This window comes from Microchirus variegatus (genome assembly GCF_963457635.1).
Source record: "Microchirus variegatus genome assembly, chromosome: 1".
NCBI classification, from domain to species: domain Eukaryota; kingdom Metazoa; phylum Chordata; class Actinopteri; order Pleuronectiformes; family Soleidae; genus Microchirus; species Microchirus variegatus.
The window spans coordinates 40,973,429-40,996,356 of record NC_139802.1 but is presented as its reverse complement, the minus strand read 5'-3'; the positions used below and the strand labels follow the sequence as shown (position 1 = coordinate 40,996,356).

The following is a 22,928-nucleotide window of genomic DNA, read 5'->3' as shown; positions in this document are numbered from 1 at the left end:
TGGTTTCAAATATTACAATTTTGACTTTGTCCCATCATTTCTTTTCTTCTAAGTACTCTGCAGGCAGTGGATCTACGCTGTATAAATATACAGAGAATAAAACATGAATTAAATGTTTGAGGTGGCAGTGTCACTCTGATTGCTTTACAGCCGTACAGACTGAGAACAGCGATGTAAAGTCAAATTTCCTTCAGTTAAAACTGTGCTCTTTTGCTCATATTTGCTTATAAAGCCTAAAAAGACATTTAAAAAAAATCACGTTTTCCTTCTTTTTGAAAACAACTTCAAATGTCAAACAGGACGAGTGCAGAAGACCAACGTCTTTCGTTAAAAACATCAAACAATATTGCACAAAAGCAGCGTATTTTTGACGAGCGATCTGCGTCGCAGAAGAGTTTATCCTCTCTCTGTGAAAAGCGCTGTGGAGTAAAGACCAGTGGGTTACTAGTGCTGTGCATAAATACAAGTATAAAAATACACTATGGAAAACTCTGCAGCCATGTTGGGCTGGACTGTGGGAGAGAAATGCTGGAGTGTAGGATGAAGAGGTTAGAAAGCAGTGGGAGAAAGACAGATTCTGCTGCCTCTAGAAGGTCTGGTCGTCGTTGCAGGACTCCGTGGCGTGACCGAAGGCCTCGCAGATGTCACAGTAGGGCCTCTTGTCCGACGGCTTGCCGTGGTAAGTGCTGTGGGGAACAGAGTCGGGGCTCTGGGCCTGAGTGGGACAGTCCTCGGTGTCGTGGAGGTCGAAGCAGTCGCAGATGTCGCAGAAGAGGCGGGGCGCCGCCTTCTTCTCCCGCTTTGACACGCCTTCATCGAAACTGAGCAACAAAGAGACGAGATATTTTGGATTTTTGTTGAAACTGAAAACTGCTCAACCAGGATTGAATGCTGCGTTCGAAGATGAAGCTTGCATGGCAAGCAGTTTTAACATTTAATAGCTAGACTGGATATGTATTACAGGTATCTGTAATTCAATTCTTCCTATCCACAATGACATTCTTCCTAGAACAAATGACGTCACTTTTGCCATTCATGCGTATAGGGCTTTCAATTTCAGATATCCACAATGACATTCTTCCTATCCACAATGACATTCTTCCTATGCACAATGTCATGCTACCTATCCACAATGACATGCTTCCTATTCACAATGTCATTCTTCCTATCCACAATATCATTCTTCCTATCCACATTGTCATGCTTCCTATCCACAATGACATGCTACCTATCCACAATGACATTCTACCTATCCACAATGACATTCTTCCTATCCACAATGTCATGCTACCTATCCACAATGGCATGCTACCTATCCACAATGTCATTCTTCCTATCCACAATATAATTCTTCCTATCCACAATGACTTTCTTCCTATCCACAATGACATTCTTCCTATCCACATTGACATGCTACCTATCCACAATGACATTCTTCCTATTCACAATGACATGCTACCTATCCACAATGACATGCTACCTATCTACAATGACATGCTACCTATCCCCAATGACATGCTACCTATCCAAAATTTCATGCTACCTATCCAAAATGTCATGCTACCTATCCACAATTACATGCTACCTATCCACAATGACATGCTACCTATCCAGAATGTCATGCTACCTTTCCAAAATGTCATGCTACCTATCCACAATTACATGCTACCTATCCACAATGACATTCTTCCTATCCACAATTACATTCTTCATAGCACAAATTACATCACTTCAGTGCGGTTTCATTACAATTACCATAAATGTTATTATGACTACCTGATATCTGAAATGGGAGTTTCTCCTAATAAGAATTCTATTGCAGATATCCCGAATGTAATTGTGGATATCTGAAATTGAAAGCCCAATACACATGAATGGCAAAAGTGACGTCATTTGTCCTTGGAAGAATGTCACCCTGGATATCTGAAATGTTCTTTTTGACTAGGAAGAACTGAACCACAAACTTGACACAATCTTGAACTATCTTATAAGTAAAGTGCACGTTGTATATCCGTGTTATGAATACTGTATATATCGTTTACCCATCCGGCCCATCGTTGCCGTTGAACTCAGCCAGAGCGAGCTTCTTCAGTTTGATCTTCAGCTCCTCGTTCTTGCGCTGCAGGTCCACGATCACACTGTTCAGGAAGTTGATCTGCAGAGACAGTTTAAGACACAGGTCACCCTGGCGTGGGCACAGAGGAGAAACTGAGAGGCACGATCGTGAAGTGGTTTGACAGCAGCATTAATTATGTATCCAGAGACGGTCATACCTGTCCCTCAGCAAACTCCTTCTCTTCCCTCAGCTGCTCCAGAGCTGCGTGTCCTGCACAAACATGCCACAAATCACTAAACGGGTCCAAAACGAGAAGCCAGAGCAGCGTCAGTGTTCCAAATGTTGTCCTCTCACCTGACAGTGGAGCTCCCCTGTCTTCCTCCTCTGATGCCTGCGTTCCCTTGAGCCTTTGCTCCAGACTGTGAACGCGGCTCTGCAGCTGAGCTTTGTCTCTTTCCAGAGCCTCCATGGCCGACTGCAGGGTCTTGGCCATGGCGTTTTCTCCTCGTAGAACTGCGATCTGCAGCCAACAGAGTAAATAATAATAATAATGATGATAGTAATAATAATTGTAGTTCAACAGAGAAATTAAAACACAGAAAACGTCAGGAGTGAGCACCTCATTCCTCAGAGTTTCCAGTTCCCGATCTTTGTCTGAGATTAAGGCTCCAGTGGATTTCTGGGAATGTATCTCCTCCTGTGTTTCCTGGTTAGAAGTGGTTTCTCTGTGGAGGAATCAAACATTTGCACTATGACCGTTTTACCCGTGTCAACAAATCTTTGCCTCTAATTTCAGGAGTTAATCTGGAGTTAATCTGGATTAATGTGTGTTGATCCTGATGGGAGTGTGTTCTCTGCTGCACTGTATATAAAGCTGAAACACAACACTGGATAAAAACAAATGTAATAATAATACTCAGAATCATAGTAAGCCACGACTATTATAGTTACACCATACATTAAATAATATATTCAAAAGGCACCAATGCTCCATACTGAGAGAACTTGAGTCATAGAGAGTTGTGACCAACAAAGGAAGGATACATTCAAAATGCTCATCTCTTACCTGGTGGCCATGTCTGGCTGTTGATTGTTGTGATCCTCATAATGCTGAGAGGCAAAACAACAAATATAGAGTTTTTTAAAATAAATAGAGGCTCATTCAAATGAAGCATTACATTTTTGAAAAAAGAATTGACAAAAGTTGAAACATTAATTCTTTTGAAAAACAATTGACAAAAGTTGAAACATTGCATTTTGAAAACATTTTTTTGTTTAAAAAGTTGAAACATTACATTTTTAGATTTTGTTTTTACAAAAGTTGAAACATAATTTTTTTTGAAAAAAATGACAAAAATTGAAATATAAATTTTTTTGAAAAAAAATGACAGAAGTTGGAAAAAAAATTTAAAGACAAAAGTTGAAAGATTATTTTTTGGGAAAAAAATGACAAAAGTTAAAACATTTTTTTTTTTTTTACAACCTTTTTTTTCAAACATGTTTTAACAAAAGCTGAAACATAAAAAAAAATCAACTTTAGTCAATTTTCTTTCCAAAAAATTTATATTTCAACTTTTGTTAAATATTAACAATTAAAAAAACACATCTGGATCAGGTGTTTTTGGAGCAGGGCAACATAACACGGCTGGGCAGTGTTCCCTGAGGACCAGGGTGGGAAACACTGCTCTATGGGTCGCACAAACCGGAAATAAACCCATAGCTCCATAGAAACGAATGGAGCCAAAGGGGCAGAGCTCTATCCAGTTCTTATAATACATCCATGGCTATAAGAGAATGAGGGAAACTATTTACGCTATTATGTGAAAAATGGGAAGGGTCATTACCTCCCCGAGATGCTGCGTCTTCTGAGAGGCCAGCTTCAGCTCCTCACTGGGAGGTAGAAGAGAAGAGAAGAGAGGAGAGGTAGAGGTGACCCACTTTTCAAAATAATAAGGTTCCTGTTAGTATGAAGCTTAAATCCAAGTGAGCTACAGTGTAGTATACTGTACTATGATCTGAACAATTTACCATGCAAAACCAATAATCATCGACTCCATACACACCCCCAGCACATACATAATGATTAAATTCAGACAGTGTTGTCTGAGAATGCATAATGCATAACTGCAGGCTGGAACAAAAGCATTTAGCTGGAGAAATTAAGTTCAGCCCCACGTGGGTAATTCCTCAGATTTGTGCCCAATAAAGATCTCTGAAGCGACGTGTGACTAATAGTCCAGTCTGGGCACCATCTGGGTGAAATATTAAGCCGCCGGATTCATAATTACATTTTCAGTGCCGCTGAAGCATCGCTGCACGCTACGGCTACACACACGCACACACAGAAGCAGGAGATGAACGGCATTGGAAATGTCAGGCAGACTCCTATCACTGTTACCACTGAGCATCAACCTCATCACAAGTTATCTGCTCCAAAAAAATCTCAGAATTCATATATATATATATATATATATATACACACACATGGAAGAGTATACGTGTATATATATATATATACACGCATATATATAAATATACATATATATGCAGTATACATGTGTATATGTATACATATATATATATACACACATATACGTAAATATATACATATAAGTATAAATGTATATATATACATATATATATATACATATACACATATATATATATTCACATACATACACATATATATATACATACATACACATATATATATATACACATATATACATAAATATACATATAAACATATATATACATACATATACATATATATATATACACACAATACATATACATATACATATATATATACATATACATATACATATACATATACATATATACATAAATATTTAATTTTGTTTGTTTTGGTTTGAGTACTGGTCCTCACAAGGTCAGTGTTTATGCCAGAAAAGGTCCTAAAGAGGGACCAAATACAAGTATTCACACACTCATGCATGCACGCGCGCGCACACACACACACACACACACAAACAAACACAGAGGCCATGTTGGAGCCAGGCGGCTCCAGGAGGAGACACAGAGCCATTATATTACATAACAGCAGCTGAGTGAGGAAGGACATGGCCCCGGGACGGATGGAAGAAACACACTGTTGGTCAACACAGGATAGAGGAGGAGGAGGAGGGTCAGAAAATGTGACTGAGCCATAGCGGTTATTTAAATGACGCGTCCATGTTCACACATATCATATGTTTGTTATCATTTATAAGTATGTGCTCCTAAACGTGGATAAATCTGGCTTTGCTGACGTCTCTGTCTCTCAGTGCTGCTCCTCCTGCAGGAAGCTCTAAATATATAAAAACCTACAATTACACTGGTGAATCCAGCTGGAGCTCTGATGATGTCACAGAGCGGAGCGCCGATGACTCAGGGGAGCTGTGGTAGCAGTGATGTGACGAATCAAAGCGCACAGCATACTTCCACTTATAAACAAACACACACACACACACACACACAGGCACAACTGAAACACACACATAAACAACACAAGGTCTGTAAATAGACACAGAATCAGGCTGGAGCTCCAACACAAACAGCTGCCTGAGTGTTTTTTCAGCCATCAGCCTTTTATATTCCATGAATAAATGATTTCTGTGAGTGTTCAAGGGCTCAATTGCAAGTGCCAGTGAATCTAAAAATATGTTTTTGTGATGTCTGTGTAGTTATGACACAGAGAATGTGGATGAATATTAATGCTCATGCTGGATAAAGAAGTACAAATGGTGATTGTATATCATTATGAGGTGTTCTACAAAATACTTTAATTCAAGGGGGTTTATTGGGGGAAAAAAAAATACCGTGACCACTTACATTTCCTTGCAGAGGATTCCAATGCGCTGGTTTTCCGAGCTGCTCCGCTCCTTCGACAGACTGAGTTCCTCCTGGTATTTGGAGTTGTGTTGTTTTAAAGCCTCGAGCTGCGGGGAAACAAACAAATGGATAAAAAGTGGAAGATGAGTAATTTACACACCAGGTTAACAAAACAAAAGTTTTTATGTTTTTTAATTTTTCAGATTAAATTGTGCCAGACTTGTGCCTCATTTGGATAGAGTTCATTGTTCTGATTGAGATGGAGTTGATGTGCTTATTACTTTTTACCCCTCTTCATAATAATTACAGGCATAAAAACTTTATTCTTTATGCAAGTTAAAGGTGCATTATGTAATAAATCTAAAGCAACTGGCCATAAAATCCTCCCAATATGTCACAGAGACTCAGGAATAATGTTCATATAACAAACTGAACTCACCAACAACAACAGTACAGACAAAATATTCACATTGAAAAAAATCTTTATGTTTTGAACTCATGTTTTGGCATGTGGCGCCACCTACCGCCGTCTACCAATCATTGTAGTCAGTAGAGCCTCACCTGCCGAGCAACCACGGGTTGCCAGTTACGTCTGAGCAACAATGGCGGAGAAAACGAAACCTAAAAGACCTCGGTGTTTTGAATTTGAGCGTAGTAACCGTTTTTGGCCACATTCTTACATTCTTACGCCTTTAAAATGTCAGAAAATGTTGAAAAAAAACCTTGATCATTGCTTGTCAAAGCTGGAAATGACGATGTTCTCGAATCCCTTGTTTTGTACACAAACCAAAATGATTCAGTTTGAATGATTTCTTTGTTTATGGAGCAAAGAAACAAAGAAAATATTCACAATTAAGGAGCTAAAACAATCAGAAATCTTGTTTTAATCATGAAAAAAGCTTCAAACTGATGAATCGATTATCAAAATAGTTGGCGATTAATTTAGTAATCGATTAATCGTTTCAGCTCTAGCCTTTAAATTACGCACACAAAAAGAATGATATGGTTGCAGCTGATTTGCTAATTGCATACTCCAAGTTGTTTTTATTTCATTTAGGTGTGAAAGTATTCATTCTTCATGTATTATTATACATCACAATAGATGCTGACTCATAAACTTAGTTCCCAGTTTGAGTTTGGTGTGGGACCAACATACTATACTCCAAAAAAACTTGCATTGCACTTGCATCTGAGGAAAAGCAGCTGTTAAACAAGATACATGCTGCCCTTATTAACACAAATAAAAGGTAATTCTTCAAAAAAACACTGATTCGTCAGCAGAATTTGTTATATTTATGTACAGCAAAACACAGACTGTGCAGACTGTGTGCAGCGCGCGGTGACAGCAGCAGCTTTGACATACCAGCCGTCAATAATTCATGAACACGCATGACTTTGAAACCCATGCTTTTGATGCAAGTCGCCTCAAAACCTCACGTGCAACGACTCAGCGACGCCGTGTGTTTCTTTAACGCGTTGCTGCGCGTGTCATCAGCTGCGTTTTCGAAGGTTTCGCGTGTGACACATGCTTCCGAAACACAGTCGTGACGAGTGTCAGCGTTCATTCGTCCACACTTTCAAAGTGAGGAGGAGACGCACGCGAGCATCCTGCAAGTGAATACACACCAGCGTACAGCACCACACACACACACACACACACAGGTCAGCTGCTGCATTGTGGGCAAAATAATCACAATATGCAGAGTGCACACATGCATGAACGTCAACACCAAAGAAAACAGCAATTATTCAACGCCACAGACAGTTCAGTTTGAATGCTGTAGCCTACCTGGTAGTGAGGTGAGTAGAGGTTAGTGGAGTAACCCTGACACAGAGCAGCTACGTCCATACCTACACACAGCTCAACACTGCCAGATTTCAAACGGACGTCCACTTGCTCAACGCCTTCACTCTCCCTCTCTTCACAGTGTAACAAGCGCAGACTAACACAAGCATCAATAAACCATCAGCTCTCATCCCCACTGTGCACTCAGAGGCAAATGGAGAGCACACTGCCTCTCTCTCTCTCTCTCTCCCCCTCTCAGTGGGGTAAAAGAGGACCCGAGCACAGCCATTATGTAAGTCTGAATAAGCCCCTCCCATCTCAATTTCCTCACTCGCTGACACCATATGTGCACAGGCAGACGCCTCTGAAGGCTTCACCCTTCATTCATGGTCAAATCACTGTCTCTCTAATAGAATCAAGCTCAATTCGACGGCTGTGCTTTCAGATGAAAACGATGCAAGCAGCCAATCATACTCTCAGTTCTCTCTGACGCTATTTCTGAGATTGTAGCAGTTGTACACGAATAACTGGACCTCAGGTCAGTTTCACAACAGTCAGGTCAATAAAATTTATGAATGACCTAATATTAATTGCAATGTCCTTTAACCCTTAGAACACAGATCATTTTGGCTGCTTTTTTCCCATTACTATGGTTAAACATATATAATATGTACAGAGGCCAAATATATATATACACATACATATATACATACAAATATATACATATATACACACACACACACACATATATATATACTTACATATATATGCAAACATATATACATATATTCGCATATATATACATATATATAATTATATTATATTATTATTATATATTATAAAAGTAGTATATGTGTATACCTTGTTAAATAAATAAAACCAGGGAAATGTTGTATTGTGACTACAGTACACTACACTTTTCCATATGTTTTTATATTGTAAATTACTAGACATGAATAAAATGCACCTTTGTTATATATTACCTTTGCTAGGATTGTCTTGCTGCTGTAGCAAATTAAATTTGCAAATGAATATGCATGATGATGGTGCAGTGGCAAAAAAAGATAGACGTTTTTGATCGTATGAGAGCATTTCGCAAAATAAAAGTTAAATGCTTCTCTTCACACTCGTGTTCCTTATGAATATTACACTTCCAGTTGCATCTCTGAAACAGAGCAGTCAAAGCGAAAAGAAAAAAAACTCCACATCAAAGGATCTTTAGAGTGTGTCGAAATGAACAGGTTAAACTAAAACATCTTTCTCTTGACCGACAAAAATATGTGAATCAGTGAAGTTCTTCATACAACAGAAGCCTGAAGGCCAATGTCAAGCCAACTAAAAAAGCAATGTTCTGTCCAACCAGGCGACATCATCATCATCGTCATCGTCACACACACACACACACTGACACGTGCAGGATTACATCACAGGCTCCAACATTATGTTAAGTGGCGAAAAGATGCAGATGTTAAAAGCACTTTAGTGGATAATCACGTTCCTCCTGACTTTATGCATGTGCAATATACTATATATACACATTTGCTCTGTTTGTTCTGACCTTTGAATAATAATGCTGATGTTATTTTTAGTCTTCTATAAAGAGACTTTTAATATTCCAGTTTATAATACGACACCTTTAATAATTAGTTCCACATGCAACTAGACAGAGAGTTATTTTTGTTGACGAATGTTCAACCATAAGCATAATGGGTATAACTCCTGTTGACTGTTCATCTTTTGTTTTGCCTTTGGAGAGTTTTATTTATGTATATAATTAAGCTTTTGCCGCTTTTAGGTTTCCCAGCTGCATGATTTCCCCGAGAAAGAACTCTCCCTTTATTCAGCTATATAAATTACCTTCAGGAGTATTAATAGCTTTTGATAAATAACACCAGAATGTCCATAGATTTGTTATAATGCCATTGAAAGCTTTTATACTGTCACAAAGGGGCAGTTTACGTTGTTGATTTTTCTATTTTAAAATGCTCTTGGGAGGTAGTAAACTGTTATATGCCTCTCTTAAATTTAAAAAAGATAGACTCAATTATGACTTAAAAGAGTGTAGCTGCAGGGCGGAAACACAGTGCATTTAATGGTTTCATGCCACGCAATAAGGAATATAAACACACTACCATGTACAATCCTGAGCTTCAGCTCTAATCTTCAACCCATCATGAGGCAAACCATCTGGAGCACACAAGCAGCAAGATTCAGCTTGGGGGTTGGGGGGGGGAGGGGTTAGCTGAATTTACAGCCGAAGAGCAGGAGGGCACCAGAGAGCCACAGACTGTGGGATCCTGATAAGAATGTACAGCAAAAACCCTGCAGGCAACAGCTGCTAAACTTGTCTATGTGCACATCTATGTAAACCCTTTCACTGATCTGGGGGCACACATGCATGAGTTCAACGAGCTTTCTCTGCATGCCACAACACTTCACATGTCGTCAGAGCTTCAGTTTTTAGAAGGGATAGACGCAAAACCAGCCTCTTTTTTTCCTGAAGGCTTCATTTATGTATTTATTTATTTACTTATAATAAAATTGTGCCAATTTAAGTCTACGTAAATTAATAAATTACAGTGCTGGGCACTAGGTTATCGCATGGCGCATTTCCATGATGGCGCCCATCGCTAATAAATTCACAAAAAGGTCTGTGCAGTCAGACTAACCTGTGACCTTTGATGACCAAAATACAATCAGCTTGTCCTTTATTGCAAGTGAATGATTGTGCTAAATTTGAAAGAATTCCCTTGTTGATGTTTCTGAAATATGCAGACAATTTTAAAAATGTAAAAGCTTGTCTGGCCAAGGCTGTTGCCTGTGCAGAGATATGAATGAAAAATGCTCCAGTCACATATAAGACAGTGTCAGTGTGGAAGCTGCTTCTTCTCAAGTTGTTACCTAATATAATACCTATTTTCCTAAAGGCACCAGTCAGTGTTCAACTGAAAAGCTTTTTTTCTGTTAGAGCATTAAAAATAGAAAGCACAATTCAACCTCTGACTTGCTCATCTGAGGATGTACGGCGAGCTGAGCAGCAGATGGTGTGCTAAAATGACACCGAGAGCCAAAGTCGAAACTCATCTTAGTCGGCTGTTCTTTTATTTTGTCCACATTGAGAGATTTGTTGTTTTAGGAGGACAATTGATTGACAAAAGTCAGCAATCTTTGCATGAAATGCTCATATTCTATGCTCCAGCGCATTAAAGCTAGTGAAAGCAGTGAGGGGTTCACAGCATGTTGAGCTAAGAGGAGCAGCTAACGAGGTGCATTCAAAGACCCCGGTAAATGTCATGTCTTTTGCGGGGTATACAGCATGTTGAGCTTAGAGGAGCAGCTAACAAGGTGCATTCAAAGACCCCGGTAAAAGTCATGTCTTTTGCGGGGTATAGCGCATGTTGAGCTTAGAGGAGCAGCAAACGAGGTGCATTCAAAGACCCCGGTAAATGTCATGTCTTTTGCGGGGTATAGCGCATGTTGTGCTTAGAGGAGCAGCTAACGAGGTGCATTCAATAAATCAAATCAACTCTCTCTGCCCTGCCTGAGGTCATTTGTTCTGCAAAATCGGTTCACTAAACTGAACCTTAACAGTTGAAGATTATCGCCACTTTCCACAAGGAGGTGGTTCTCGCTTAAGAAATGCATTCAGGATTTGACATTGTGAGGAGAAAGGGTAAAGCTAGTGGCAGCAGCTGACAGAAGGTTAGCCAAAAGCAGGACGTTGCTGACGGCAGCTTCATCACTAACACTCTACTCACCTCTGTACCCAGCTTCTTATTCTCACTGGACAGCTGCTCCAGTGACAGTGCTGTCCTCTCCAACTTATCAGTGACCTGGAAAAGAGGGAATACATAAATACATTTCACCTTTTAGTAGTATGGTGTTCAGTGTAACAGTCATTCACACAAACGTAATAATGGGGACTTACAAATGACCCACGAGAGATCTAGTTTAAAAATGTTCAACTTTTGTCTTAAAAAACTAAAAATAATAATAATAATATTTTATTTTTCAAAAAAAATATGTTTCAACTTTTGTAAAAAAAAATAAAAAATCATGTTTCATCTGAATCAGGTGTGTTGGAGCAGGGTAACATCTAAAACATGGCAGGGCAGTGTTCCCTGAGGACCTAGGTAACCATATTAACTATGTCTTGAACACAACCCTCATTTATGTGTGTTTATCTACACGTACAGTTGAATTATGCCTACAAACTCACTAATGTGTTTCACCTGTGTCTGATTATTCCTGCCTCCCTTGTTTCAGGTCACTTTGATTTAGTTTTAGTGTGTTGCAGTAGTTTTTCCCATGAGATTCCCCAAATTGTTACTTGTGTTTTGACTCCGGTTTTCTGTTTGACTTTTTTTGCCTTTCTGTTAGCCTGTTCTATTAAAGACGTGTTTTGTTAACTTTTGTCTCCAATCACATCATTATAATCGAAACGTAAATGATCACAGGATTTAACAGACATGAAAACGACCCTAACATTCTGTATCGTCAGAGGAGTAAAATCCAAGCACATACCTTTGTTAGCTGAGTCTTCAGCTCCTTCTCTTTGCACAGACTCTCCTCTTTCAAGGTCTGATGGTCTTTCTTAGACTGCTCCACATTCTGCTCCAGCTCTAACAGACAACAGGTCACGATAATTTCAATAATTATAACTATTACCGACGAGCATAAAGACAACAGAGCTACGGTGTATCTGATGTGATTACTTTGCATGGTTGTTGCCGTCTTCCCGTTCTCCTCCTCGGCCGTCTCCAGCTTTTGTCTCTGCGAGGGAGAAACATCGGCCTGACTACAAGATAATCACTTACATAGGAACATTCTTGTACCTTGAGCTAACTGGGAAATAATGAGGGGGTTTAGAAAACATGCAAAGTTTGAGGATAAAATTCTTCTCGACTTCTCCTAATGAGGCCACTTTCACAATGCCCACGATGCAAAACACCTCTCAGGGAAAAAAGAAAGCTCCAGTTATAGACAACAGCCTCACAGATATACACTTACTTTGTGAAAATGTGTTGGCAATGTTACACAAACGTATACTTTATGAAAATTAATATTTCTATTTTTTAATGTCATGTCTTGTGGTATGCAAGGAAATGTCTTACTGTTACATTTGGGAGAAGATCCCATTAAGAGGGTGGCTACTTTTTATTTGCTTTAAAGGGGACATATTATACCCTATTTCTCCAAGTTAACCTAGTTCCCTGGTGTCCTAATGAACATGTCTGTGACATGCTTTGGTCAAAATACCATAAGGATGAAGCACCACAGCAGTTCAATCACTCTGCCAAAACAGCCCTGTTCAGAACGCTCTGTTTAGTAATATCTTTTTAGGTCCACCTTAAAAAAAAATAAAACGAAACTTAAGGGACAGGAAATGACATCAGCCACAGAGGCTACTGGGAGCTAACAGCAGTTAGCATTTGGAAAAGTGATCATTTTCCAGGCTCTAGCAGGCACATTGCCGTCATATATAGCATGTATCCACTGGACAGATAAATCCTGGAAGTTTGTGTAGAACTCTGAGCTGCACTGTGGAGCCAAGAATATAACTTTTCACGGATTCCGGTTTTCGGATACCGTTGCCCTTGACAGCACTCTAGGGTGTTTTATGGACAAAGCGGAGCTCCGCGAGACAACAATTCCAGGAATTTAGCGCATTGTGACGTCCCAATGAGTGCGGAAGTCAACATTGCGTGTTTTATCTCCTGTACTTAGACTGAGGAGGACCACAAAAACATGAGTGAGTCATCTTTTTCACACTTAGCCGACCTCCCGAGTCCCAAATATGAGGATTTAAATGATTAAAAAGTTGATATTGCATAATATGTCCCCTTTATCATTGTGAGATGTTCACCAATTTTTAAAATAATGCAGATACCTGTACTACTTCGTGTGGATCTGTATTTTGATCCGAGTTTTAGTGTAAGTGCAGTTTTATGTGCTCTCTGAGCTCTTTTCAGTTTGTATCATATGTTCCTCTCTTACCAGGCTGTTCATCTGTTGTTCCAGAGAACTCTTATCTTGCTCTAGTGACTGAAGCTCCTTCTGTTTGCTCTCCAGGTCGACGCTCAGCTCACTGACCTGTTGGTGACGCACACAGTCAGCACATGTAGAGCCATAAATGATGCATCATCACAAGAGCTTAAAAATGCACCCATAACAAGGACAAATGTCTTTATTTCCTGGTGTTTCCCACAAACCTTTTTCTCTTGAGACTGCGCCTGGGCCTTGAGGCTGTTAATCTGTTGCTGGGACAGAGACACAGCGTCCTCCTTCTGCTGGGACGCCCGGAGCCTGAGCTGCAGATCTGCCACCTCCCTCTCCAGCTCCATGATCCTGGAGCGCTCGGACACAGTGGCCACCTGCGGTGGAGATCGCAGAGAGGAGGCATGAGGGCAAACAAGGGTAGAGAAAAAGACCTGAATGTAGCAAATATGAGAAAGTGTAGCCCAAAAAAACCGAATAGTTATAATAATAGTTTTTAGCCACAGCGATTACTTTAGTTCACAAAGTACAATAAACAAACGATAAATAGTATATAATAGACTTTTTTACGGCAGATATTTCTTTAAATTAAATAGTAGGACAAAAGGATTTACCAGTAACAGTTATTAAGGTTCCACTCTAGTATTAACAGAGCTGTGTTATTGTTCAAGTGTAAGGGTAGATCACACTAGGATGGTTTTTTGGGGGGGGTTTTTACAACAAAAACTGCATACATATTTTCAGGATGTGTTCCAGTAAAGTAAAATATTATTTATGATCCTCTATTGTGGTTATAGCATTGCTAAAACAACAAATCTAATGGTGGTATAAGACTTCTGCACAGGACTGTATATACAAATATACTTGTTTATTTAGTTGTATATTCAATGAGGTGTTTTCAAAGTTTTCCATCTTTAGGAATAAGTGATTTGTGCAACAGGTGGGGCAGTGACGTCAAAGCATTGAAAGAAAAAAGTCAAACATTGTTGGTCTTTTTTATGGTGTTTGCTGAATAAGAAGAATGCAGCATGATGCCAGCCTTATCCTTTCAGACCAACAATGTAATAAAAAAAGCAGAGGCGTTTTCCAAAATCCGTTCTTTAAAAGAACTTTCATGCACACATGCATCGCTTATTAAAGATTGAGGAGTTACTGAACTGAAAAGGTCGACAAGAGTCAAACATCTCCGTGCCAGAGCTAGTTGGCAAACTAGAATACATGGGAAGTAGCTTGTGATAAATAAGAAAACGTTCGTAAAGTTCTGCACTCTGTGGCTCCCTCGACACATTCTGTATGTCATTATTTATAAACCAACTGGGGGGGGGGGAGCACATCACGCAGTCGTGCAGTGGGACTGGGACTGGCAGCATTACCCTAGTGTCCTCTAAGTCCCTCTGGAGTTTGTCAGCTTTGGTCTTTTCAAAGAGCAGGTTCTGCTCAAGCTCCTTTATGTGGGCATGCTCCAGCCTGGTCTGCGTCTGTTAGTAAGAGAGAGCAGGAAGAGGAGAACACACCAATGCAACACTGACATGCCAGCTTTGTGCCACACACAGCAAGGAGACGGAGGCTTTAAAGAGACGAGCTGTGAGTCGGAATGAAAGTGCTGACGGTTCTCTCGGCTTTTTCGACCACATCAGCTTCTTAAATGTATTTCTTCTGTGAGGAATATCAGGAATTAATTACGTTTGATAACCTCAAGTTCAGAAACCAGTACGTTGAGATGTTTACTTATGAAGGAGAGTGAAGAGGATTAATTTAGGCAGTATTTCCTCTCAAGCGTGTAAAAAGCAGGAGGATTGGAGCATGTAGGAAGACTGAAGGCAAGGCATGAAAAGATGATGAGACTGGGATGGTAAAATAAGTGCTGCACATGGGTCGGGAAAACAGAGATGGAGGGAAGCTGAATTAAGCATGAACGAACAAGCATAAAAGAAATAGGAAGACAAGTGTGTCCTAACAAGATAGCAAATGAAACATTCAAAGAGTGCAGTAAGGGGGAAAAACCTCGATCAAAAGCCCCAAGCGGTCCTGTAAATTAGTGCACCCTAGTTCTAAAGGTTCTAAAGAAAAACTGTACAAAGCAAAAGACTCAAAACTTGTGAAACTTGTGGTGTAAAGTAGGGTTTGTTTTATAGGAACTGGAGCAATAATGTCGTGTAAAATATTCAGTCAATGATCAAAAATGGAAACGTATTTGTTTTAATGCACACGGTTTGAAAAGGGTCAAGAAAAATTCGTGAAAAATCGATAGATAAAGACAGACACACAGATACAAACATATAGGTACCTCAAGATCTCCTTTGGTGATGCAAACCTCTTCCATGCGAAACTGCAAATCCTCCGCTTTTCTGTCAAACAGCGGAAATAATAAAACCAAAAGTAGCACACCAGACTGCCATTTATTGATTTAAGAAATGATAGAAAGGAAACATTAACTTGCAGCAGTCGCTCAAATAACCGCCAAAAACCAATCTCTGAAAGCACAACACATTGAACCTTGCAGAAGACAAAGGTGTCACATGTACCTAATTAAGTGGCTGATAAGCCTACATTTTGGGCAATTGTGGGGGGGGGAAATGCTTTTATTGTGAGGTATGTGAATAAAAGTGATCTGAATTAAGCTTTTGTCTTCCAGTGAAGTGAAAACTGCCACCTTCAGCAGTCTTTGTCTGCCAGAACGCCCATTCCGTTCATTCAGTATACAAGGAAAAGTGGGACATCTAACCTTTTCTCCTCCTCCAGCTGGTTAAGAAGCTCCACTTTGTCTCGATCCGCTGCTTCCACCAGCGAACGCAGCTGATCGAGCTTGGCTTCCATGTCCACGGCATACTAACAAACGCACAACGCAGTGTCAAAACTTCACTCATGATACTATTACAATATGAAAGATTTTCTCCACACATTTCTCCAAAAAATGATGTGTGTTTATATAGTTGGTGAAAATGAGGAAAAGGCCACCTGTGTTCCCGTTTAACCTGAAGGAAACATACCCGGATCCATGATTCTCACCTGATCCTGTCCTTTCCTCAGCAGAGTCAGCTCCTGCTGCACCTCTCCTGCGTGGCTGGTTGCCTTGGCGACCTCGCATCTCTCCAGGTCTCTCTCCGCCAACAGCTGTTCAATGTGTTGCTGCTTCTCCTTCAGAGCCTCCTGCAGCGCTGTGGTGCCCGAGATCTTACGAGCGTATCGAGCAGACGTCTCTGTCAGCTGGGGAATCACAGCACAGGTTCATGACTCACTTCATGGACTGTATTTAATATTAATAGATTAATCGACTAATAATTGGCCAATAAATAACCAGAAATGTTCCAGCAATGGTGGCAAAAACATGGTGTGGATCTTACCAGTCCTGCACGACTGGGTTTTCCACTTATCGATGAGGTGGCAGAGCTGAGCGAGCTGATGGAGGAAGCACTGGGGCTCCTCTTGAGGAGGGCGGACCTCCTGTGCGAGCTCTTCGCCTTCGTAGGTGTCGTAGAGGGGAAGCCAATGCGTGTCACCTTATGGACCGGAGCGAACAGGCCAAACCTCGGCATGCACTGGAAATACCTGAGAGGGAAACGGAGTCAGAAACCAAAAACACAATTGTGTAATTACATTCAAAACTATATAACAAGTCACTTGTCATTGCGCTTTACCTGGCTCCTGCTACAGCGCCATCATTCTTGCCAAGTGGTTCATCGAGTTCCACTCCACACCAGTCTCCCTTAGCAAACTCAGTCTCTCCCAGAAATCGCACGACTCCTGCCTTGGTACCGCCCACCTTCATATATCAAAAATTTACAAATATATATACACACACATATATATATTTATGTATATGCATGTATATGTATATATACATACATGAATATACATACATACATATATAAACATATATATATACACATACATACATACATACAGTATATACAAACATATATATATATACATATATGTATGTATACATATATAGAAATGTAGAAATAAATTATTATTATATATAAATAAAATTATTACGTCAGGTCTGGTCCTCCATATATATATACATATATATATATATACATATACATACATACGTGTGTGAGAGTGTGTATATATATATATATACACACATATATATACTATATATATATATATATATATATATATATATATATATATATATAGTTTTTCTTGTCTTGATGATCCCTTTCAAAACCTGTTCTCTTATCACTTTAAAACGTACATTACACCCACGTGAAAATTATTGATTTCTACACTTTCTTTACATTGTGACTTGCAAAACAAGACACTTGTTTCTAGTGGACATTAATATGCTCTGTGAAATACAACTATTGCACATCACCGTTTCCTAAAATGCAGCCCAGAGTAGCATAATTCCACCATTAGAAATTAACCACTCCAATATGGTGCTGCACTGATGACCTTGCCATTTATAACACGAGAACATGCTTGTGCAGAGATGAGTGATGTGACGTATTTACCAGCACGCGGTCTCCCAGCCTCAGCTCCCTTCTGTTCTTCTTCACGGAGTCTGGGTCTGAGAGGTTTGACACCGACTCACCGGGCATGAGCATGCAGCTCAGAACGCCTGTTGTCTTGATGACGGAGCCCGGAGCTAAACAAAGGAAACAGATACCAGTATGTGACATAAAAAGAAACCCAAAGTAGTATTATTACTGTGTTTGTATGCCTATACCAACTAGTGTAATGTCAGTAATGTTTGTGCCAAATCTTAAAACCTTTCTAAAGCAGTAAAAAATGTCCGTATTAATAAATCAGTGAGGTGTTACCTGGTGAGGCAGTGACAGCAGGTGCAGGCTCGCTCGTCGCAGTGGCTTCTTGACCCCCGTTTGCCTCCTTTTCTGGCAGTGCAGTCCTGGAGAGTTTTGATGGCCGCGTGAATATCCCCTTCCCGTCCTCGCACTGGAAGTACCGCACACCTGCAACCGACCCGTCGTTCTTTCCGATCGGCTCGTCGAGCACGATGCCCGCCCACTGGCCCGGAGCGAACTGCGTGCTCCCGATGAACTGCACATAGCCGGGCTTGTTGCCGTTGACCCAGACCTTCTCCCCGATCTGAAAGTCAACGCTTCCATCCTGGGCTGGGGCGGTCACGCAGCCAGGGGGCTTCTCGGGAGGAACTGGCTTTGCAGTACCTATGATCGGTCGTACAGATGCAAACTTAACAACCGACATAAACAACACCTCAGCTTGAATGGGCCCTTTGCAAAACAGCAATTTTGGCAGGAAACTCATAAAACCACAGGTGGAGATAATCAGCTTCATTATGCCTGAGTTACATTTAGCTCGCTAAGGCCCCGTTTACACGGTTTTAACATAGTAATGGGGAAAAAAGCAGCCAAAATGCTCTGTGCTCTAAGGGTCATTAGTTGGAGCCCTGATTGACAGCCATTATTATAAAATTAAATGCTTCAAAATCTGCATGTTTCCTACCAGAGGATGGCGATGTCCTTGACGGCACAACTGACGGACGGACTATTTTACTCGGCGGTTTGAGGCCGCTGACCTTGCCCAGCGCACTCACGGCACCTTGTTTCTCCATGGGTTAGGGTTGGGGGAGGCGTGTGGGGTGTCTGGCCTGATCAAGGTGGCGGACTTGGCCTTCCCCACCACCCCAATCTGTCACAATATAGCTGGGGAGAAAAAATAGTCCACTTTACTGCATGAGTTGCCACTGTCTGTCTTCACTATAACTATCCATACAAAAGCAAAAATATACTTTAAAATGTAAGACTATAGAGCAAATTCCACTTTTAATGTTCTAAAGCTCAGTGTGACATCTAGAGATGACTTGTTTTTGTCCAACCAACAATCCAAAAAACAAAAAGATGGTGAGATGGTGTAAAAAATTGCTCAGGTCTCCATATTTAATGTCGTGTGGATAAACCAAAAACAAAACATATTCATTTAAAGTAGTGTTGGAGCTCATTTTCTGGAACAATTGGTAACGTAGTGCTTAAAATCAAGTGAATAAGTGAATCACTGACTACATGTCTAATTATTAGGCAAATGGATGTACTGGCAATGAATAAATCAATCCCTGTTGCAGGGTATAATGCGTTTTGTCTTACGTGTGCATTACACAGGAGAGATCTATTGTCTCTTAGCCATTAAAGGCTTATTGATTCAGTATTGCCAATAAAACATAAAAACCTCACAGGGAGGGGCCTACTTTTTTTCTTTTTTTTTTACTGTATCTGTCCTTCAACACCATAAAAACCTGCCAGTGTCAGTGCGGCATGGCCTCAAAACACCGAGCACTTCTTGGAACTCCCTCAACACGGACCGCAATTCACATTCCAATGTTTATTCCAATCCCTAGACATCAATTATCAGCCATGCAGTCCATGTGATGTGCAGCTGACATCACTCCTCAGAACATTTCCTTCTCTGAAAAAGAGACAGAACCTGCACGCTTGCCATTGCCACAAAAAACTAATGTGCATCCTCTCAGGCATGACTGATTTTACATGCATAATAACCATCAGGGTGCAGTTGATCGCCCAGAAATAAGGAACAATTATTCAATACTTTTACAAACATATGTATGCCAGTAAAAGTTTAGCAAAAATATACGAAACAAGAGTACATTTCCATATACCAGGCAACATTAATATGACATCAAAAGTCAAAGTCTTCAGGGTAAAAACTGTGGAAAATCTCTATTTATAGCGAAAGGACATCACCTCATCTCCTCAAGACAAATATAGTTTTCTGTAGCACTGGTGGAAGTGTGCAGGCTCCGGCATTAATCATAAATTCCCTTTTCTTACATAATTCTAATGACTAAGGTCAGATTTAATTTCCTGCATGTCTGGAGGTGGTGGACAGCCGCCTCCCCAACAAGGCTGACTCAGTCGAACTGCAACGAGGTCGACGTCAACTTTATGCATCACACTGTTTTTTGAGCAGTAGAATTCACTTTTTGTGGGCTCTTTCGTCGCGTTTTCAGTCACACAACTGAACAACAACCTGCTTGCGGTCGTCTTTCTTTACTAGGTCAGTGTTGCTACTGTCTGTGCCTGTTTAAATATAACATGATGACTCACTTCCTGTGTCTCAGCACGTGATTGTGGAGCACAGAGAGTGTTGTGTGGAGCTGGAGCAACACATTTGACAATGGCTAAAATGTACCATATAGCATTTGCAGAGCCGGACAATAACACAGAGTACATTTACTTGAGTACAGTACTTAAGTACAATTTTGAGGGGTCTGTACTTTACTCGAGTATCATTTTTAGGGAGTACTCATGACTTTACTCAAGTACGCAAATATTGTACTCTTTACTCCACTACATTTCTATCCATAACTGTGAGTACTCCTTACTTCTTCTTCTTAAAAAAAAATACAACTCCATGGTCCATCCCGGGAGTGTGCCAACCCGTGGCCCCACCTCGCCAGAATATTTCAATTTTCTGAACAAGTTAATGATAGTGTACTGAATTTTCTTTTCTGATATTACACATTAATGTGAGCTGAGCATTTGTTTTGATGTTCTTGAGTATATGCTGCGTGTTTAACACAGTCAGGTTCAATTGTGGATGCAAAAAAATCCATTCAAACTCTAGCAGAGGTTTATTCAGAACGTTGCCATTGTGCTATTGCCTTGTGGGCAAGTGAGAAATGTTAAATAAAGCAACATAGAAGGTAAAAAGATGAAAATGACTTGATTTTACTTTCAATTCCTTTTACATTCTTCAAGTTATTAACATTAACATTTTTCCATCCATGTAGGACGTTTCTATACGTAAATGTAAGCACTGTGGCAGTAGTAATGCAATATTTAGAAAATGTACTCTTGTACTTTTAAAAACAAGTACTTCAGTTCTTCTACTTAAGTAGACACCTGACTGTAGTAATTTTAATTGTACTTGAGTAAAAGTTGGAAGTTATTTGAAAGTTATACACTACAGTTAGAACCTAGCTAAATTGTTTAGATAAAAACTGAGTATTGGACTGATATCAGATTCAGTAGATAATGCAATTTGTGATAAGATATTGACAGGTTTTTGGATCGAAACCATCCTAGTTTGTGGTGTAACCTGAACGCACCGCGCCCAGCCACAACAACAACAGCAGCAGCACGCTCACCTGGAGCTGTCAAACCTGGGATTGTCGAACCTCCATCCTGAGGCTTCTGTGAGGCGTCTATAATTCTACCACTGTTATGTCTGTAACCATGAATAAAAGACACACGAGCTGCTACCTACCGCTACCGCCAGTTCAGCAGCTGGTTCTCACTGGATGAGAGCGGGCCGTGCCGTTGTTTGTGTCTGGGCTGGGCTCTTTTCTCTTTCCACCTACTGCCTCCATCCCTAGATATGTACCAATAACTTAGGGGCTAACACTAACAACACAACACTACACATATTTTAAAACACAATATGAGCTAACAGGGACCAGGTGCGGTGCCAGGCAGCTTCTTCCAGACCTTTGTGGCGGGATAAACTTTGCTCCTTGTCACATTCTGTGTCCCTGCTGAAATGCCAGAAGCTAGCTAGCTACAGATTTAACGAAGAGGGGCATAAACTAAGGAGGCGGTGTTAACGTCGTGTTGACTGAGGTGGTGATATTACAGCAGAGAAAAAGCGGGTACACTGGTTGGAAAAGTTTCTGTGGACGCTTACCCGACGCTTTTTCGGCGAGAAGACTCTCAGTCCGAGATGTTGTGGCTCGGCGCAGCGCACGTCTCTGCCCGCTCCATGTTTCCCAGCCCCGACTGCATGACGTCACCCTGGGAACTAAATGATGCCTTCGCGGACCGGAACAGGAGCTCGTACATCCCAGTTCCAGCATTGCAGCTGTGAACTGATTTGGCAGGTCAGTCTTAATATGGATGACCAGACCTGACATATTAATTAATAAATAAATAAATAAATAAATAAATAAATACAAGAAGAAATACATAAATACAGGAATAAGTAAATAAATACATAACTAAATAAATAAATGTAGGTGAACAGAAATAAAGAAATGTAGGTGAACAGAAATGTAGAAATAAATGTATATATTTATTTATGCATTTATTTATTCCTGTATTTATTTAGTTATTTATTTATTGTATATGTCAGGTCTGGTCCTCCATATTCCCTGACCTGTTTTGATAGATTCTATTTTGAACCATCACTGAAAACTCGTGAAACTACTCTTCGTGGCAGTTTTCTACCACTTTCTTGTCATTTGATTGATTCAGTAATAAATCTATACTGGATAATTACAGGATCAAACCCAGATTTTTATTTTTTTTT

At 40.2% G+C, this 22,928-nt stretch overlaps 1 protein-coding gene across 1 annotated transcript; it reads right to left on the bottom strand.

Moving 5' to 3' along the window:
* Nucleotides 1–136: 136 nt before the first annotated feature.
* On the bottom strand, nucleotides 137–22,398 carry clip1b (CAP-GLY domain containing linker protein 1b). The gene is made up of 23 exons (XM_083888402.1): nucleotides 22,308–22,398; nucleotides 19,113–19,312; nucleotides 18,449–18,814; nucleotides 18,140–18,273; nucleotides 17,312–17,436; nucleotides 17,018–17,222; nucleotides 16,683–16,880; nucleotides 16,399–16,502; nucleotides 15,961–16,021; nucleotides 15,047–15,151; nucleotides 13,889–14,050; nucleotides 13,674–13,769; nucleotides 12,392–12,449; nucleotides 12,201–12,298; nucleotides 11,435–11,509; nucleotides 5,891–5,997; nucleotides 3,901–3,946; nucleotides 3,123–3,166; nucleotides 2,676–2,781; nucleotides 2,411–2,576; nucleotides 2,274–2,326; nucleotides 2,043–2,155; nucleotides 137–821 (listed from the first exon to the last, which is right to left on the bottom strand). Exons 2-23 carry the CDS (start codon nucleotides 19,219–19,221, stop codon nucleotides 587–589), a joined length of 2,766 nt encoding a protein of 921 aa, XP_083744528.1. The 5' UTR covers nucleotides 19,222–19,312; nucleotides 22,308–22,398; the 3' UTR covers nucleotides 137–586.
* Between the last annotated feature and the right edge of the window lie 530 nt (nucleotides 22,399–22,928).